This window comes from Mycetomoellerius zeteki, unplaced genomic scaffold (assembly GCF_001594055.1).
Source record: "Mycetomoellerius zeteki isolate Tzet28-1 unplaced genomic scaffold, Tzet1.0 scaffold35, whole genome shotgun sequence".
Taxonomy (NCBI): domain Eukaryota; kingdom Metazoa; phylum Arthropoda; class Insecta; order Hymenoptera; family Formicidae; genus Mycetomoellerius; species Mycetomoellerius zeteki.
The window spans coordinates 1,231,976-1,252,118 of record NW_017257338.1 but is presented as its reverse complement, the minus strand read 5'-3'; the positions used below and the strand labels follow the sequence as shown (position 1 = coordinate 1,252,118).

General features: G+C 33.2%; 3 protein-coding genes across 7 annotated transcripts; 2 read left to right on the top strand and 1 right to left on the bottom strand.

The window, feature by feature from the left end:
* The first annotated feature begins 2,039 nt into the window (after positions 1-2,039).
* LOC108725580 (protein Skeletor knk) lies at positions 2,040-6,546 on the top strand. Its single transcript, XM_018452679.1, has 12 exons — positions 2,040-2,491; positions 2,875-3,097; positions 3,194-3,302; positions 3,448-3,686; positions 4,170-4,450; positions 4,544-4,680; positions 4,804-4,939; positions 5,027-5,225; positions 5,531-5,631; positions 5,709-5,963; positions 6,059-6,166; positions 6,315-6,546. Exons 1-12 carry the CDS (start codon positions 2,419-2,421, stop codon positions 6,503-6,505), a joined length of 2,052 nt encoding a protein of 683 aa, XP_018308181.1. The 5' UTR covers positions 2,040-2,418; the 3' UTR covers positions 6,506-6,546.
* A 4,254-nt stretch (positions 6,547-10,800) lies between these two features.
* Positions 10,801-15,387, bottom strand: LOC108725582 (protein fem-1 homolog A). 2 transcript variants are annotated; one of them, XM_018452680.1, is made up of 9 exons: positions 15,311-15,387; positions 13,730-14,229; positions 12,704-13,012; positions 12,220-12,583; positions 12,081-12,141; positions 11,790-11,972; positions 11,434-11,682; positions 11,145-11,270; positions 10,801-11,057 (listed from the first exon to the last, which is right to left on the bottom strand). In XM_018452680.1, the coding sequence occupies exons 2-9, from the start codon at positions 14,172-14,174 to the stop codon at positions 10,836-10,838; spliced, it is 1,959 nt and encodes a 652-aa protein (XP_018308182.1). In that variant the 5' UTR covers positions 14,175-14,229; positions 15,311-15,387; the 3' UTR covers positions 10,801-10,835. The 2 variants fall into 2 exon arrangements, with proteins under 2 accessions (XP_018308182.1, XP_018308183.1); XM_018452681.1 differs by lacking the exon at positions 15,311-15,387 and adding an exon at positions 15,010-15,071.
* Positions 14,971-20,018, top strand: St2 (Sulfotransferase 2). Of its 4 annotated transcripts, none has more exons than XM_018452685.1 (7): positions 14,971-14,979; positions 17,250-17,453; positions 18,105-18,201; positions 18,409-18,565; positions 18,635-18,755; positions 19,323-19,417; positions 19,488-20,018. In XM_018452685.1, exons 2-7 carry the CDS (start codon positions 17,279-17,281, stop codon positions 19,800-19,802), a joined length of 960 nt encoding a protein of 319 aa, XP_018308187.1. In that variant the 5' UTR covers positions 14,971-14,979; positions 17,250-17,278; the 3' UTR covers positions 19,803-20,018. The 4 variants fall into 4 exon arrangements, with proteins under 4 accessions (XP_018308187.1, XP_018308188.1, XP_018308186.1 ...); XM_018452686.1 differs by lacking the exon at positions 14,971-14,979 and adding an exon at positions 15,555-15,576; XM_018452684.1 differs by lacking the exon at positions 14,971-14,979 and adding an exon at positions 17,079-17,159.
* The last annotated feature ends 125 nt before the right edge of the window (positions 20,019-20,143 follow it).

The window sequence follows — 20,143 nt, the reverse complement described above, 5'->3', positions numbered from 1 at the left end:
TTTAGAAGAATAAATAAAATATACATATTGCATTTTGTACTTACGAATAAATTAGATATCTGTAAAATTGTCCAAATGAATAGTGTAATTTTAAATAGTGTAATTTTTATAATATATATCAAACTTATTTTTAAAATATAAACTGTTTTTTTATTTCTTTTTGTTATTAGATGCTTTTTCAATTGCGTTAGCGTTATATTTCAGATTTAAATAGCTTTGTCAAAACTTGTACGTAATAATGATTTATAAGATAACTACAAACTTAGATTTTGAGCAATCGGAATAAATACAAAATAAGCAAATTTTAACAAAATCTAAGAGATAGTTCTTAATATCACGTTTACTTTAATTTCTAAAAACGCCTATCCTTAAGAGTGAGAAAATCTTTGAATATTCAATTTTTTGAAAAAAAAATTCGTTTCACACTTTAATTGTATTATCTCAGATAGTTGCGTTAAAATTTATATTACGGTAATGTGTTTTTTTTTTAGTAAAATTTCATAATAGGACTCGGATTTATGATTTATTTATGATTATATTGAATATGTGTATTACACATAATGAAAGATCTGATCTATTTTGACGGTAACGCGAAAAAGTTATTCGCTATAATAATATCGTTAAGTCTACCGTTAGTATGACAACATGATTAAATAGTACAAAAAGATATTGAATCTCTGTATACGTGTTTTATATACAATATTTTATACACATCATAGATAAAAAACAAATTCTTTAGAACAATGATCTGTATGTTTCAATTTCCGTTTCTTATAAATATGAAAATTGAATTAAAATATTGATATAATTTTTCTGACTTCGTATTTAAATAGAAATATATATAGTCACGATTCTTATCCATGTTCAACAATAATTGAATTATGTTAAAGTTTTTTACATCATGATGTTCATCTAATAGCATCAGAAATTGAATTTAGTGAAATCATACCGATAGAAACATAACGGTAATGATTCATTTTTATCCGATATACATATATAGCAATATATAGTATATATATATATTTGATACACATATAGTATAACAAAATTATTTTCACGTAGTAAAACAACATATCATTGAAACATACCATCGATCATAAAAAACGAATGCTTTAAAATAAGAAACCTAATTAAACATGTACGTAGTACCTGAATCTTGTAGTATAGCATTTTTTTATTGCATATGAAATAAAACGTGCTAAGAAATTCTTAAAATATATGTATATTTTCAAGGGAAAAAGGAATGTCGCTTTATTTGACCTTTTAAATATTACAATATAATTATATAGGTACATATAAAACTTTATCAATTAATCAACCATGATAGGATATATTACGCTCGATCTAATGCCTGCCGTGCCTATCGTGGAAAAAAGAAAATGTTAAGACAGATTTGAGTGATTTAATCCAGAAATGTGGTGTGAATTCTTTAAGCTAGATATTTAATCGATACATTTGTAATTGCTCTTTAATATTATATTAAAATATCGCGTTAATACAAAGGAGAAGCTTACAAATTAAAACTTCATGCTCGAGAGATATTTCTATTTTTGGACTTTAAGCTGCTATCGTTTACTAATTATTCTTTACAACTTTTAATATTTCTTTTCACACCAGCTGTACTTTTGTATTTTTTAGATTCAATTTTTTTATCGCATTTTCTATATTTTCTTGCAACTTTTCACGTTCCACTTTCTTTTGCTCAAAAGTCCTAAACACTCATTTCTTTCTAATAATAAATGCGGAAAGCGCAACGCAACGCAGAGAAACTTTTCGCTTTCTCGACCATTTTCGAATATTTTGGAGAAAATCGAGGAAAAGATTCGCGCATATTTTGAATATTGTGAGATTTTAAAAATTGCATATTGTTTTTTGTCAAAGAAAAACCAGTTTTGTCGAAGGACTCGTTCGGTCTATCGTCCTCGCGAACTGGATTCCGGCGAATAACGCGATAATGACCGCGACCCGCGACCGCGACCACGGAACGAATTCGTTCTTTCATCGTCGATTGCGCGTTCCCCGCGCAGCGTGTACTTTCTCTCGGGGAATGTGCAGCTGTAGCGGTTGTGCGTGGAACCGCGTCCCACGAAGGCCGATTTGACTTTCTAGTCGTGTTTCCGCTCGTTTCCGCTGCGAGAGACAACGGGGAACGCCTTGGCGTCCAGTGATTTCACCGTGATTTCACGCAGTTCACGTTCACCCTCCGTTATCCGCTATCGCGAGTGTGACGACCACGTCGGTTCGCTCATCCAAGGATTTAGTCCGACTCGTCTGATTATGAGCAATGAATCACCACGATTGCACGTAGTTTCCCGATCATCTGTTGGTTTCATCAGCTTCTCGCTATTGGCAGTCTCGTGGGTCTTCCGTTAAAAAGTCAACGACACGTTTTGGAATACTTGGATTGAAGATGAAGCGATGGCAGGTGTCGTGAGAAAGAAGGGACCGAGTATCCTCGTGACGCTTCTAGGATGCTTGTTTTTTTCTTGCGGTAATTACCAGCCGTATAATTATGATGCATATTGCAAAAAAATACGTATTTGTGGAAAAGGAGATCGACGAAGTCTCGAGAAAGAGCCGAAATCAGACCGAAGACATCGCTTTACCCGACCGGCATCGATGTCTCCGACGAATACGAGTGCGCGCGGCAAAATCTAGAGCTCTTGGAGCTACTGGATTATTTGGAACAATTATTTCAAAACCTTTATTATATAGAATCATTTTATATATTTTTATGAATTTTTATAAATATTTAAATTGTGAAAAGACGTGAGAAGAAGTATAATATTGCAATGTTAAACAATTATATTTTATGCTACCGTATTAAAAAAATTCCTTCATTAGGTCAATAAATATTTCAAATAATGTCGACAGCTTATGCACAAGAAGATAATGAGGAAAAATACAAGGGGAAATTTCTGGGAAAATTAAATCCGTATCATCACCAAGTTTCCGGCGATGTCTGGGCTGTTGACCAATACACTTTGCTGCTGACGTCTTTCAATTACGATGGTAATGGAGCCGATACATTTTTTTGGGCAGGCGCATCAAATAGACCGGGCCCGCAAGGATTTATCGTTCCTGATGAGTGGGGCAAGTAAGCTACTTTTTTCCGTTAATTTAAAAAGAAAAACTAAGAAGATTTTTAGATAAAGTGCCAAATTGCATCTTGAGTATATGTGTGTTCTTTCAGAACAAATATTTTGGATCGCTATTTTAACAAGGATTTTACACTGACTTTACCGGATAATAAAAAAATAACGGACATCAAATGGTTCGCAGTGTACGATTTAGTGAGTCAGGTAATATAAATTTTAAGCGATTTATTAATTTCGTGTACAGCATTATTTTATATTTAATATTTGATATATAAGATAAAAGCTATACAAGGATTAGTTAAGGATAGATGGAGTCTGATGATTTGAAATGCTTTTTAATCGAAACTAGAACACCTTCGGAGATATCTACGTTCCGGAGGAGTTTGATCCACCCACGCCTCAAAAAATATCACAACTGTCGAAAAGATCTCACAATGTCTCGTCAGAACCCATTGTGATCCTGGACTCGAAAACCATCAGCATCCCACAATTCATTTACGATGGACAAGGTGTGGACACATACTTTTGGGTCGGTCTTGGCCCGCAACCATCCAGCAAAGGCCAGAAAATACCCGATGAATATGGATAGTAAGAGGAATAAAATAAAATTATAAAATATTATTGACGCGAATAAATTAATTTATTTGTAAATTATTAAAAATCCCTGGTGGAGAGAAAAATGTTGCCGAAATTGTTCCACGTTTTGGAACTTTTCAACAAAATTTCAACATTTCAAAAAAATTTCAGTTTAATTTCAGCGATTTTTAGCTGAAAAATTCGTTTTCGACAAAATTTCAGAAAAATTTCAGCAAAATTTTTAGACAAATTTCAGTAAGAATTTCAGGAAAATTTCAGAGAAATTTCGGTTGGATTTCAGTGATTTTTCAGCCATTTTTTATGTTAGCTGAAAAATTCACTTTCAGTGAAGTTTCAGCAAATTTTCAACTATTTCGCTGAAATATTCCAAAACGTGGAATAATTTCAGTGAAACTTTTTCATTAAAGATCTCATGATGTAATTACAGTTATTTAGAAGTATATGTAAAAGAATATATAATATTTCTCTTTCCAGCATGGATCCTCTTAGATCATACAATAATGAAGATATCATATTGGAGCTACCAGGCGATAAAACAGTCTTTAACATAGACTGGCTGAGCGTTTTCGACGTAAAAACTAAGTCTAATTACGGTTCTATCATTATACCCAACGGACTCAACGTACCGCCGTCATTGATAAAAGTTCTCAAGCAAACACAGTCTCTTCCGAATTGTGTCCAGCTGCACAAGCGATATCAGTTCGCCTGGGAGATCTTTGGTCCGCAGATCACTATTCAATTATCAGGTCAAGTCGGTATGTATTAACAAATTCATAGATTCACAATTATCTTTTAAAAATTGAGGCTTGAAAGAGATTGCTCATTTCTGCACATTTCGATTTTTCCAGCCAAAGACGAATACATGGCGTTTGGTTTATCCGGTTCCGAGACCTCCAGCCGAATGGAAGGTGCAGATGTGGCTGTCGCATATATGGACGATACACGAGGATACGCTACAGATTACAATATTACGGCAAAGGCGCCAGTGAGTAAAGTTACATAATTAAAATTAAAATCAAATTTATTCAATTTATTAAGTCCATAAATAAAAGAGGCAGAAAAACGAAAGACAACAGATTAATGTGTATTTTAATTATTGTGATAATAGTGTGGGAAAGTTCTGGGTCAGTATAAAGGAGTTTGCAGAGATGAGCTTCTCGGTGGTTTAGACAGCAATCAGCTTTACACCGCAGTGAGGGAGGACGGCATCAATATCATTACGTACCGACGTACACTTATCTCATGTGAGTCACATAGGCACGCGCTTTTTTTTTTATAAATACTTATTATGTACGACGTACATAGATCGTAAAAATTTTACTTTCGCACAGCCGATGTCGGAGATAAAGATTTTCCCACGGATAAACCGGCATACGTGGTCTGGGCCTTGGGCAGGCTCGATAAAACTAATAACGAACCGAGTTTTCACGATGTATATCCAAGAGGCGATGTGATGCTCGAGTTGAATCGTAAAGAGCCGGAGAATACGTGCATCGATTTTACACAGCATAATCACAAAATCCTCCCGAGGTGCGAAGAACGAATGTATTTTGGTCATATATGTATATCAAATTATTTTTTAATATTATATACATGTATACGAATTTCCATTAAATATCTCATCAAATATCGACTAACAGTAGCATACAATTGTTAATTATAATTTCCCACGCAACAATATACTTTTGAATACGTACAACTTGTATTATATTACAGTTATATTGTTGAGTGAGAAATGATAACATCCTAACACTTATATTAGGTGGTATTGTTGGGATATTAGATATATATATTTTTGAAGATTTTTTTTAAGCACCTACTGATAATTCTTATAGAGAACCTTGGCAAAAAACAGAAATATTCGACAGAAGTGTCAGAACTTTTAAAGCAACCATCGGGCCCTCCGGAGGAAAACGAGGATATCAAGGAATCACAGGTATGAACTTAATTAATTTCGATTATCGTTTATCACTTTTACGACGTTTACAAAGATTTCACGAAACATATTTGCAGGCAAACCATCGGTGGGTCTTGCTTGGTACATCGAAGGTGCATTGATACCCGAGTTATATCTACGACGAGACTTGACGTACAGTTTTCGGGTTCACGGTGGAAATAATCCGCACAGCGCGGATCTTTATCATCCGTTAATAATAACTGATGAACCTCACGGGGGATACGATACGCTCAGCGATCTTGCACAAAGTAAGATCAGGGTGTTGGCTGGCGTTGAACTGACTAGAAGAGGTCGACCGCGACCGACCGCGGGTTTGTATAGAGTCTTCTTACGCGAATCACACACGTTTATATAAATTTAGACACGAATGTTCGCAGAATTCTTTACTTGATTCGTTACTTTCCAGTTGGGCCGCTTTGCTTAAGCAAGCACAACGGTCGAGACAGAAGACTGGATGATAATTTCCCATCATTTAAAAAATTCAACAGAACGCTCGTGCAAGTCTGCGAACCAGGTAAAAAAATCTCTTTCGATTTTAAATCTTTAAATTTCTAAAACGTATGTTAAATGGAAAAGTTCGAAAATGTCACGTTTTCGAACACGCATGAAGACAAGTAACGGTTGTAAAAATTCTTTCATGTTCCTCTATCTCTCGTGTGCAGGAGAAGGCGGCACTTTAATAATAAGTCCAAACTCATCATGGCCCGACCTGGTATATTATCACTCATTCACGCACGCAAACATGGGCTGGAAAATTCACGTAGTCGATTCTTACACGAAGAACGGTGCAATCATACATAAATTATCATTGCTTATTGCAATTGCGATTGTATTTTGCGGTCTATTTTTATAAAGTTGAAAATTACTTGCAGAAAAATATTTCTATTATCAAATATTTTTCTGCAATTTATTTAAATATTTTACATAAGAACGCGTTAAATTATTTCTAATGAATTACTAATTCTTGTGCTTCAATGTGTACATATCGATAATGCATCACAAAGATACTAAATCATTGTACGTTGGTTTTATTAAAAAATTAAGAAACTCTAATGCAATAGTTCCTATAAGTTCTGCATTATCTGCAGATGTGCACGATTTAATAATGGATTACAATAACAGGATCAATTTTATATGCTCTCTTTATTTCACTATGTAAAAAAAAGCAATAATGTTATATTTAAATAATATTTAAAGAAACATTAATTTATATCATAAAAACAAAGAATTAGATAAAATGAAAGGATGTTAAACGTCCTCAAATTGTTGCAATAATTTTTTATTTCGTATACCATTAATTAGTTCAATAGGATATCGTGAGCATATAAAAGACAACATACATTACATTTGCAATGCGTTATATTCAAACGAGAAGATCGATGTGAGTATATTTCTAATATTTACGTGCTTAAATAAAGTGCCAATTATAACAATTCAAATCTTTTTTTTTAATCGCTTTGCAAAAGTTTTGCTAATGCAGACCGTGTTAGGATATACAAGAATGTGACGTTTGCTTCAACTGTGTATTTATAACGCATTTGTTTTCAATTTTATATTAATTAATATTCTCGCTCATATATTGTATAATTATATATTCATATATTGTATAATAAATTGTAATATTTTTAAACAAAGGTTTGTAATAGCCTCACATGTGATAATCACTATATTCGATAGTGTAGTTAAAAATTTACAGATTTTTATGCAAAACATCGATAAATCTCACTATTTATTTTTATTGACATTTTAAATATGTGGCATATCCGTCATATCCTTATACTCTTAAATAAAACGCTGAAATATACGAAAAGCAAGTTTTTTATATAATCTAGATTAAGTTTTTAAGGCTGATTCCAAATACTATATGTTACACATAAACTCTATCGGTTTTTATAATTGTGTATTAATTTCAAGATTGCATGTTTCAAAATCAATATTGTGTGATTGATAGTTTTTCAGCGTTTCAAATATATGTTATCAACATATTATCATTTTTATAAATCTTTATATTGCAGGTAATAACAAACAAATCTAAATTATAAAGTGAAACTTAAAAAGACTTAAATTACATACATGAAAAAATAAATTAGTAAGCAAAAGCCTTAATTAAAATTCAGATGTTGATAAATAAAGGAATTCAACAACTCTTACATTGTATTTGTATAATTCTCAATTATACTCTCCAGCGCAGCTTGGTGCTGGTTTTGCTTTAATTTAATATTTGTTATCGCATCAAGGATTTTTATAGATTAGATTAAGAGGAATGACGAATGCGAAATTAATTTTATTGGTCGGCTCTCTTGCCCAGCAGAGGCGGCGCGAGCGAACTTGTCATTATCACAGAAAAGTCAAGTTTTCCAAATGGAGTAACCTAGCAATTTGAGATATAACGTAATTATTAAACTTAAATAATTTTAGAGATTCATTTTAGAGATTTATTAACCATATAATATCAAAATTTGAAAATTATCTAATTTTGATGTGATAACTTATAAGGGACGTCACACAACTGTCCGGCACCGATTTGATTCTCCGTGAAATATATTGTTAAATACAAAAATCTAAGAGACAGATTTTTTTTTTGTTGACGTGTTTCACCCCTTAAACATGAGTTAGTGCACGTATAAAAAAATACGTGTCTCTTAGATCTTTGTGTTTAACAACATATTTTACGGAGAATTAAATCGGACAGTTGTGTGACGACTCTTGTTAGTGTGAAAAGCGATAATTCTAGAAATACGATTTATATAGCGATAAATAAAAAAATAAAATCTAAATTTAAATTAAAAATATAATATAAAAAGAAAATGTTCAATATCAATAATATTAAGATGCTTCATCATATTCATCAACATCTGAATTACAAAAAATATTTAGTAACATTAATATAAAATATATAATACAAAATGTGTAGAATAGAAAGGCACTCTATTAGTTTTTATATCAATTAATCAATAATTTAAACAGAATTATTAGATAATATTGTAAAAATCAATAGAAATGTTTCCATTAGACAAATACGTATCATAAAAAAGCACCATTCACAATATTTTTGAAAAAAATTTTAATACAACTCTTTCTAAAATTTAATAAATTAAAATTTCAATAAATCAAAAATCTTGCATCTAACGTTCTTATTCCTATACAGTTAGTTTGTATCTTCAAAAAACAATTCATATTGCCGCCAATGTTTATCTTTTCTACTGCATAGAGTATTTTTTTAAAATTAAGTATAATATATGTCTAACGATTTTTGAATGCAGATTTCTCTTAAGTAATATCTTGTAATATTTAAGAATGGCTGTCCAAGATTGCACGAACTCTTAATATTTAATTAGATTACGCAAGTCGCTGTACAGAAGTATTAAAAACGATTTTAATATTGTAAAGTATGTATACTCGTCGAGAAAATTAGTTTTTGTAGAAGCACTGTCTTCTCACATTCAGTCTTTTCACTTTGATGTCTTAAACTGCATGCGCGATATTTACAATTTGGATCACACTTAACAGGAGGATTCTAAAAATAGTACTTTCTTTATATATAATTAAAATTTTGACATGTTTCATTTCATAACATTACGTTACGTTTTTTTCTATGATGTTCTTATAATCTGCATTAACTAATTATAATTAATATACATATCATCATAGGCGCCGACTTGCGAAAAATATTGAGGGGGTACCGAGAAATATTGGGGGGGAACACAACAATATCCACTTTTTTGTGATGCTACTGATAGAAATAAATTACTGAAATAACTAAAATCTATCAAATTAATGGAGATTTTAACGATTTTAGCGATTTATTTCCATCAAGAGCATCGCAAAAAATGGATAATGTTGTGTAGTTGATACTTCTTCAGAAGACTGCAGTGCATAAAGTATTTTGCGGTTACAGGAAAAAGGCTCTCATGTCCTCTCTCAGGTTTCTCTTTGGTACGTGCAGGGACACTAGGGCTCCTATTCTGTAACTGTTTTACACGCCTACCGACAATTACAGAATAGGGGCCCAGGGACATGTTCAGATTCCCTGCACCTGAGTGCTCCCCGGATGTAATGTCATTTTTGTTGTTTAACAAACGTTAAACAAGGATGACATGACACCCGAGGAGCACTCTGATGAATCAGAACACACCTCAACAAGCGATTCACAATGGGTGCATTCAGTACTACAACCGCTCACTGAGTGCTTGCATCTTATTGGCATATTCCGTTAGAACTAAAAATGTAGCCCAAACAGATACAAGAGCTCACTGAGCGCTCAGTAAGCGGTCGTAGTACTGAATCCACCCAATCAGTACAATACAATAATCATCTGATCCTGGCGAACAACAAAAATGTAATGATATATTGAATGCATTCAGTACTACAACCGCTCATTGAGTGCTCAGTGAGCGGTCGTGGTACTGAATGCACTCACTGTGTCACACCGTGTCATCATATCGTCTCTTGTTGGAAAGCACCTTAGGACAGCAGATGACGTGCCATCGTCACCACTTTTAATTCGCCGCGTCAACGTTATGTATAGCGTATGTCATGTGACCAATGCTCTCTCACAGTTTCGATCGCAGAAATTATTTGCAATTGTTAAAAACCTTTTGTTAAAAAACCAAAAAGTAAAAATTATTGAGAGGAGGGCAAAAAGTGGTCTGTCCCCCTCCCGTAGTCGGCGCCTATGCATACCATTGTTTATTATTACATACGAAACCTTTGATATTGTCGTATCTCTAGCGAAAATTTTTCTCAGAATTTTTCCGTATAATTTTTCAGAATTTCTATATAATTTTATAACTTTCCCACATTTTTTTATACGAATTGGAATACTTCTCAGAAAATCTACATCTTTTCTCAGAATTTTTCATATATGTTACTTATGAAATATCGTCAGATTTCTTAAAATTTTTTAAGTATAATTTCATAAGATGTTATAAAATCTAAAAAATTAAAAAATATTTTTAAAAAATTGTGGGATGAGAAATTTCGGAATATTTCAGAATTCACTTGTATGAAAAATCCTGAGATGTAAACTTTCCGAATATTTCTGAGTATTTCTGAAAAATGTCCGATTCGTATAAAAATTATGAGAAAAATTTTCACCAGGAATATGTTGAAATTATAACAAAATACGTTGCAAAATTATTCTTAATAAACATTCAAATTATTTGAAAATCTTATTATCAATATTATTCTCTATGAAGTTCTAGAAAATAACGTAACGTAATAGGTAGTTCTGTACTACGAATTCCATATTTACAAACAGCTTGCGCAGCCTGACACTGAAGGCTAGTATAATTAAGGAGGTTGACGCTATTTAGTGAATTAGAGGATATCAATCGCGCTGGTGTATCTCCCGCTCTATTTGGTGTATCCAAGTGCGCGCCATAATCCAACAATAATTTTATCAGCTGTTACAAATATAAATTCATGAATCATTAAGTTTGATTTATATAAAATTCTATATAAAAAATAAATGTATAAAGAAAAATACTTACGGGATTGCGAAAGTTATATGCGTTACTTGCTACATGTAAAGGTGTTGATCGCATTATATTTCTAGCATCAACATATGCCCCACAATCTAAGAGTAATTTAACAACATCTAAACGTGGGAAGATTGTCTGAAAATATGCATCACATACTTCTATTATTATATATGTACATATATATATATATTTCCTCCATATATCTAATTTATAGTCGATTTTCCCATCAAACAAGTCCAGGAAACAATTTTTTAATTACAGAATATTAATTAATACATAACTGAAGGTCCATACTTACATGCATATCGTCGGCAGAAGTAAAATAACTAGAATTAATTGTATTTAAACTAGAAACGCAAAGATGGAGAAGCGTGTCCTCTGTATAAACAGTTCTTGGATTTTGTTTCACTAAACCACGTACTAGTTGATGCATTAGAGTTTTCTCTTCGTCAGAACTCGCCGTTTCTACTAACAGGTAAATAAGATGCGTCACGCACTTCAAGATGCGTTCGTAACTATCTCTTTGTCTCTTATGTACAGGACGCTTCTATAATATTCACATTTGTATAATTAATTGTACAGTAATAATATATCACAATGTAATACACAAAATTTTCTATAAATCGGTTGTATATATATGCAAATCGCATATACCTCCAGCAATTCTCTAGCTTCGGTCAGTTGGCTAGAAAGTAATTTAAATATCGCTACTACATCGCAAAATCGCGGTTCCTGCTTTTCTCGATTTCGATCCATCACTTCCAACGTTTTTTCATTCAAATCTACCATAAGCCTTACAAGAGCTTGTGCGGTAAAGCAAGTATCCGCATACAAGATCTGCAAAAAATTTGATCGTCAAAATGTGATCAATTTTTCATATACAATGATGGAAAAATCACGTCATCTATAACTATGATATATAAGCATTTTACATGTTTTACATACCGAATCCTTTTCTACCCTAATTTCTAACGCGCGACGCCACAGATCTATACAATTCTGATATCTAGAAAAGAAAATCTCTTACGATAAAATATACAATATAAATATAATATAAAATAGTTTAAGAAACTAAAATATTTACCTTAAGGCATCTGCATACGATGCACCTCTAAACATCAGCCGGAAGAGGGTATCCTTGTGATGCGGACCTAATATTCTTTCGCATATCAGCAGGCTTTGTATTCTTATTGTATCTAAATCGAGCGAGATAGCGCTTAACTCATCCAAATTCGAAAATTCCGTAGTGTTTTTATAAGCTTCGCGTTTTGGTAATTCAGGTCTCTTTGGTAAAGGCACTCCATCATCCGAGTTGACCATTCTGAGGATCATCGCTGCCCTCCAATACTGCAACGCCATGTGCGTATCATTGTGATCGTCAAAAAATGTAGATCCCATCAGTTCGTTTGCATCTGCCAATCTTTCCGCAGAATACGATACGTTTTCCACTAAATTATACATAATGTTATACATATCATGAAATAATTCAAGAGAATAAATTTCTTATAGAGATTTATTATTAAATAAGTAGATGTTCCAATATTACATTCCTACAAAAATCCTCTCACCTAAATAGTCAAATATCTGAATGGCTCCTTTAAGACAGGCAGTCTGGAGGGCATCATCATTATAACGAGATCTAAGATGAGGGTCTGCACTATGTTCTAAGAGCAGTTTAGTAGTTTGAAGTCTGTGCTCTTGTATAGCATAATGCAAGGCAGTTTTGTTCTGAATGTCAGTGGCATTTACATCCGCGCCATGTTCCAACAAAAAAGTACATAACTCCACACTTTGTACAGAATTTATCAAACATGTTCCACCGTTATAATTCGCTTTTAATATATCGGCGCCGTTTTCCACTAAATAAGAGACAATATCTGGAAAATATGTGTTATCCACATAAAGTCATTCTGTTAATCCAGATAACTTGTGTTATCTAAATGCAAATAATCATATTTATAATTAAGATTAGACTATATTATAAAAAATGTATTTAATATTAGAATGTTTTTTGTACTTAATATAAGAATGTATTTAATAATAGGAAAAGATATACATTTAATTATATGTATTATTACATTATATGTATATTTGATTCCTTTAATAAAAACGTCATAGAGTAATTAGCACAGATTGCAGCACTTGCAAAGAGTTTAAAAGTAGGTCTGACCTAGACCTACATACATTCATATTTTTAATCTAATATAATTTAATCGCAAATATACTATATTGCTTTTATTGTAAAATATCTACCTATTTAATATTTTGAGTGCAAAAAATTATGCAGGCGTTATTTTATTTTAATTGAAGAGATACAAGTAGATGAAAAATCATATATATGTTATAAAAGTAGAATAAAACTATTATCATTTCTGTTTTAAACTTCTCTTATTTAATACTATTTTTATCTTTTTCAATAATTTGATTAAAAATATCTACAGCACACTTATATCTAATATTATCTAAAAGCGACTTCTATCCACTTCACAAAATATGCTTTTAAAAGATATCTAATCTAACACATTATCTTCACATTTATGTATTCTATTTTCTCTCTCAATTGTATTCTAAACGAATTATATATATTTCGTTACCCATATGTGTCATAAAGCACGCAGATCTAACAGGAGTGGATCCAGAATCAGAGACCGCATTGACGTCAGCTCCATGGGATATAAGGCATTTTATAACTTCCAAATTTCCTGATACTGCAGCACACCATAGCGGAGTGACACAATGAACGGATCTGTCGTCCAACACTTCGTACCTTCCTCTTTGTTCGATGTCCGCGTCACATTTTTTTATGAGATATTCGACGATCTCCACGTGGCCCCTCTTGCAGGCGATAAACAAAGCGGTACAACCCTCTTTCTCACGAGACACAATATCTTTCCGCACTTCTCTTTTATACTTCTCCAAGCGATTCCTCAAGGCGTAAGTGAGTTGCGCTCCTGGTGCCACATATTTACATTCGTGAATAAGATCGTGAAATATCTGATCCATGGAAAAGTTCCAGCGATTATTATTGCCAAGCCACATTGCCCGCTTCCCAAAGCGGTTTAAAGTACAACACCGCTCCTTTTGATTTACAGACCTGAAAGGAATTTCAGTTTATGAATAAAACATACTCCAAAGTGACATTGGAGAATAATTACACATCAAGTCATATAAATATACTATTAAGTTTGTTCTTTGTAGCTGTAGCGTTATTCCTTCTACACTTAAAATTAATATAATTAGACACATTAAAGAGAAGAGAAAAAAAAATCAAAAGTTCAGTTACAAAGAACAAATCAATTTTCTGAAAGTAGCATAATACTTGTTGAAACAACAAAGAATTTTACAACTCATTCGTTTGTAATAATTGAATTATAATATATCGTATAAAATAATGTATTGATTTTTGCATAACTTTTTGGGCTTAGCAAATCTATTCTATGGATTCAAACTCAGAATACTGCAGACACCCCCCCTTCCATACAGCCACACGTTACAAACATAAGTATATAGATTTTGCATTCAAAGAACCGTGTAATTTCAATGTACATTGCTGCTATTATAAAGTCTACTGACTGATTCATGATACAAATAAGAGACTAGCTATGCTTTCCATTTAATAACACAAATCGAAACAAGTGTCGTTCTGTTGTTCATTGAATGTTAAGAAGGAATGACATTTGTCGACTTGTGTCACTAAATGGAAAATATCCCATATTGGATCCATCAAGATGCCAAAAGGACAAGAATCCAAAAAGTGTAGCAATATATTCTTTACTGATTTGATAGGAAATTAAGAAAATTGACGACCAAGAGACTCGAGAGTAAGAGAAAGAAAATATCGTACGTGAGTAAACGAATGAAAATACGCACTTACGAACTCTCATTCTTTCAAGGTTGCTTCTCGAGCGCGTGAAAAACAACGGCCGTACATTTCCGCGATTCTTCTTTCTCTCGGAACGTATGTTCGTTAAGACTTTTACGAAAATTCAAGGATACGAAATTGCGAGCGCACACAGCCGTGCAAGCACTCGTATATGCACAAACGTCACACGCACGAACAGCTGTGCAAGTAGACAGATGGAACATAACCTCCAAAGCCGTGCGACGAACCGACGACGCGCGATCGTCGCGTCAACCTGCGGAATGGATTTTGCGACGAGCAGGGAGAGACTTACCCATGTCATGCACGGTCACTCGTACGTAAACAGGCGTTCAATTCGAATGCATCAGCGATCTAGAGCACAGAATGACAAAACACACTCGTACATCACAGATGGCAATCAATAAACCACGTGATTGTCGGGGGTGAGGAGAGATCACGCGATCTGCAACGCGCAGTTTCCGCGCGCATTTCATTCGATTCTTTGAGTCGACCATGCTTGCATCTTTTTGGTTGGCCTTTTATTTCTTTCACGACATTGTGCAACGGGAGGCGACAATTGTATGTATATCGTTTGTTTCTATACTATTCCTATCGCTGTTCTTGTCGCTGTTGCCTCCGATCGCATTGTGTCTAGAACTTTAAGGGGATCCTAATTAAGGGAAGCCCGAACTCCGCCCTGTTGAAAATTCTTGTGAGTTTTTGTACCAGATTTTAAAAGAGATGTACGTGATCAATCAAGATTACTAAATGAACGTACATGATCATATAAGAATCTTATATAATTTGTACATTAATCTCACCAGTAATTCACTCTTCAATAACCTAGGAATCTAATAATTACTAAATGAATCGTACACGATTTATATCGCAATGAAAAGATCTTGCTTTAATCTTATAAGAAACTTTTAAAAAGTAATTTCTTTACAGGATCATCTAAGAATATGGTATTAATTATGTATGATTCTGAAGTGTTTCATGAAAAGATTATTTATCAGTATTAAAAGACATGGCGTTAACAAAACTGTAATTTTCCAACTTTTTTTCGTTTTTGGCATAAAATCGATCGATCGGAGTTACTTTATCGTTTATACTTTAATTATGGAGAAGGATTTTTTAATCTGTAAAGGCAATTAGAAAAATACTTGTTTGGAAAAATTGATAAAACAGATTCACTTTAGGATCCTCTTAAGTCCTAAATACAATATAATACGAAGCAAATAGCAACAATAAGAACAGCGATAGAACTAGACACAAAATTCCAATTCGTCGAAAATTTTATCGCTATTGCCTATTCCGTATTTCTGCATTGACATTGATTGACATATGCATTCCTGAATGGTGAAAGAAACCCATAAGAAATCCGGATTTCTTCTACCATTACCTATATATTGGATTTATTTGTTTCTATCGCTACGCTTATCGTCTGTGGATTTCTATCCCTATCGCTGTTGCTTCGCATTGTGTTTAGGGCTTTATTTTCGCTGCAGTTGAAAATCAGCTTTGCCGATCACGGCGAAGAATATATTCAATGTGTAATCGACTCCTGATAAGAATGTAGCCTGGTGACTTTCTCCGAAAGTGAAATCTCTACTTGACGAGAGAGTTAATAATGTCGCAAAATAATTTAAATATGCACAATACAACTCACGCTTTACATTTCTTATCATAATTGTTCGTCGGCGGTTTTACGTTTGATAAGAAATCATCTTCGCAATATACTAGAAAAAAGAGTTAAGATTAAAAAAAAGAATAAATAAATAAGTCCACTTTAAATGTTTAAAATTCTGACCAAATTAAAATAAAATTCTATTTGCAATTTTATGCGCTATGTCTTTTTAGATATGTGTGTATTTTTTATATACTACGACGGGGCTTTTGGGGGGGGGGGGCAGAGATGGTGGGAGGTCAATTCAGATCGCTGATTGGCTGCCTCCCCGCGCCACAATACCCCTCTCGCCTATTTTTCCCCCCGGCCCCGCCCCCCGCGGGGCATTCCATGGTTTCATATATATATAGGTTGCGTGATCGGGTGGTACACTCGTTCCTCTGCAAGTCGTGTGTGGAACAGCATTTGAGTGTGTGAAGTCCATATTTAAATCCGCGTTAGATTCGCGCATATTGATATCTGCACGATATAAACAGTAAGGAATAAGTGAATCAGATATAGAATTGTCAAAGCAAATCTTTTTAAATCACTCATTTGTATTGAATTGTTTTTTTTTTTTTTAAAGTGGATAAAAGGTCGATCGTATTCTCCACTATGGATGACGAGACGGCGGATAAATTAGACGAGATATTTGGGTTGAAGCCGTGTCTCGTAAAGGTGCAACCCAGTTGTTGCTTGTTACCGCCGAAAATGATCTTTTACGCTCAGAAAATACGTGACATGCCGGTATACGAGGACGACGTTTGGATGATCTCGTTTCCTCGAACTGGTAAATGTTTCAGTAACACAATTCAGTAAATAATTCTAAATAAATTTTATGGTTGTGTAATAATAAAAAAAAAAAAACAAACCGATTTTTATCCGAAACGCAAAAAATTCCACGTAATTAGGGTGATTTTTGATCAAACTGTGATTGATCAAGTTATACTCAATTGGTGGTAAATTAATATCTGTAGTATCTTTTTGTTAACGCAGATAGAGTTATTAATTTTTTTACTGTTTTAACTAATATGGAAAGAAAGATTGAATTAGAGATGACGAATTATAGGTCAGAAATTTTGCCATAGGCAAGTTTAATTATTTCTACCAATGTAGTTTAATTTTAATCTTAGTTCAACTATCATCTTTTTCTAGTTTCAAGAATTAGAAAAAGATGAAGTATAAGTTAAACCAAAATTAAAGTTAATTTACATTGCTAGAAACGAGCGTTATAGTCGCCGATTGAATAAATCGGAGTTTGATCAAGCAGGTGTTATCTCTAATTCCCAATCAGCAAATGCTTTTAAAATATACTTTTGACACATTTATTTTAATATTAAAAATATAAAATAAATAATAAAAAATATATTTTAAAACTTTGCCTGATGATTGGTTCTCTTTTCCCAAACGTTACTTCTTACAATCTACGATTGATTTTCAGGAAGTCACTGGGCACAAGAAATGACATGGTGCATCGGGCACGATTTTGACTACGAAGAAGCCCGAACGATCATATTAAAGCGGAGTCCTATGCTCGAGTAAGTAGATTCACGAATCGAATCATTATTTTATAAATTGCAAGAGAAATTACACTATCTAGGTAGAGCAAGTAGATATTATTGTCATCATTTTGACGTTACAATGTTGTCATAATTAAGTGTCATTTTAATGTTAAAATGACGATAAATAATGTTAGTTTACTACCTGGGTATATTTATCATTTTCCAAATGTCTTCCCTCGTCAGGGGTTCGGTTATCATGATCAACGGGAAGTATGATGAATGGTTTAAAGATCTGGGTAACTCTGTCGAAAATATAGCAAAGATGCCACGGCCGCGATACATCAAAACTCATCTACCTTGGGACTTATTACCGCGGCAGCTTCATGAGAAAAAACCAAAGGTGATGATGCGACGCACAAGTGAAAAGTCGCGATTATTTTTGCCTTTGTATTGATTTTTCTTTTTGCAGATAGTTTATATCACGAGAAATTCAAAAGACGTCTGCGTTAGTTATTATTATTATTGCAAAGCATTCCACGGTATAAATGGAAGCTTCGATGATTTCGCAGAATTAATGCTACGTGATAGTGGTACGTTGAACGATACGTTATTGATTCACGATATGTTCGTCACAATTTTTAAAAGAATTTATAATTTTGGAAGAATTTTAATAGACACTCCAGATCGAAATTAGAGTTAAATGTCAGAAATAATTAGGGCTCTAATTTTATTCCGTTTTTCGAAGATACGCGTAAACGTGAAACGTTTATCCGTTTATATTCGCTTTCAAAAAAACGTTTACTTGAAGGTAAACGTTTACACATTTAATTAGCATATCCGTTTATAAAAGAAACATTTTCCCGAATATACGTGTTTTATTATACATTTAAACGAAAATACATTTACATGTATATTTAACATATCCATCTATGAAAAACATCTTTTCGAATATTTTAACGTTTTTTAATAAAATTAAAAATCGAATTTTTTGCATTTTCTCAATTCGTCACACTCCTTAATAAAGGGATAAACGTTTATATAAAAAAAGTGAAAATATTCGGAAAAACGATTCTACTAAACGGATATGCTAATTATACGTGTAAACGTATTTTCGTTTAAACGTATAATAGCAAACCCTAGAAATAATGTATGTTTAGTGCCATTCTCTCCGTTTTGGGATCACATTCTGCCTTTCTGGAAGTCGAGAGATCAAGCTAACATATTATTTCTCACGTATGAAGAAATGAAACGGGTAAAACAATTGGTTTTGGAATAAAGCTTCATTTGATTTTTCTTGTTAAATTGCGCGTTGTGCTTTGCAGGATCAGGTGGCAGCGATTAAGAAAACAGCGAAATTTTTAGGCAAAAACGTGACGGACGAGCAAGTTGCCGGATTATGTGAACATCTGAAATTTTCTAAAATAGCAGCGAACCCTTCGGTGAACGTACAACTGCTACTAGACAAGGAGGAGACAAAGACCGATTCGAATTTCAAATTTATCAGAAAAGGCGAAGTTGGCGATTGGACGAATTACATGTCAAAGGATCTCGCTCGACGATTTGACAAATGGACGGAGGAACATCTACGTGGGACCGGCCTAAACTTCGATGTGAATGTTATATCAGACGAAGACTAGGAAGCTTCGTGTTCTTCGCATGAAACAGCCATGACGATTGCTGTTTTAGATTTACATTACAATTACGCATAATTATTACATCACGATTTACTTATTGTGGACATTTATCCGATTTATCGTATCTAATTATAAGAGCAAAGTAAAAGTGCATCGCTTAATAAAATCGCCATTCCCGGAAAAAAATGTTCTATACCCAGTGAGAAATGACAATGGAATCATCAAATTGACGTCGAATCGACGTCGATTCGATATCATTGTCATTTCTTACTGGGCATATGGACATATTTTATATATAATTATATATAAAATATGTCGATTTTTTAATATAATTATATATAATT

Coding starts and splice junctions, on each gene's coding strand:
- LOC108725580 (XM_018452679.1), top strand. CDS start 2,419: ATGGCAGGTGTCGTGAGAAAGAAGGGACCGAGTATCCTCGTGACGCTT. Junction 2,492..2,874: donor ATGCTTGTTTTTTTCTTGCG/GTAATTACCAGC, acceptor TAATGTCGACAG/CTTATGCACAAGAAGATAAT. Junction 6,167..6,314: donor CGTGCAAGTCTGCGAACCAG/GTAAAAAAATCT, acceptor TCTCGTGTGCAG/GAGAAGGCGGCACTTTAATA.
- LOC108725582 (XM_018452680.1), bottom strand. CDS start 14,174: ATGTGGCTTGGCAATAATAATCGCTGGAACTTTTCCATGGATCAGATA. Junction 12,584..12,703: donor TCAGATATTTGACTATTTAG/GTGAGAGGATTT, acceptor TGTATAATTTAG/TGGAAAACGTATCGTATTCT. Junction 11,683..11,789: donor AAGCTAGAGAATTGCTGGAG/GTATATGCGATT, acceptor TGAATATTATAG/AAGCGTCCTGTACATAAGAG.
- St2 (XM_018452684.1), top strand. Junction 17,454..18,104: donor GATCTCGTTTCCTCGAACTG/GTAAATGTTTCA, acceptor ATTGATTTTCAG/GAAGTCACTGGGCACAAGAA. Junction 19,418..19,487: donor CGTATGAAGAAATGAAACGG/GTAAAACAATTG, acceptor TGTGCTTTGCAG/GATCAGGTGGCAGCGATTAA.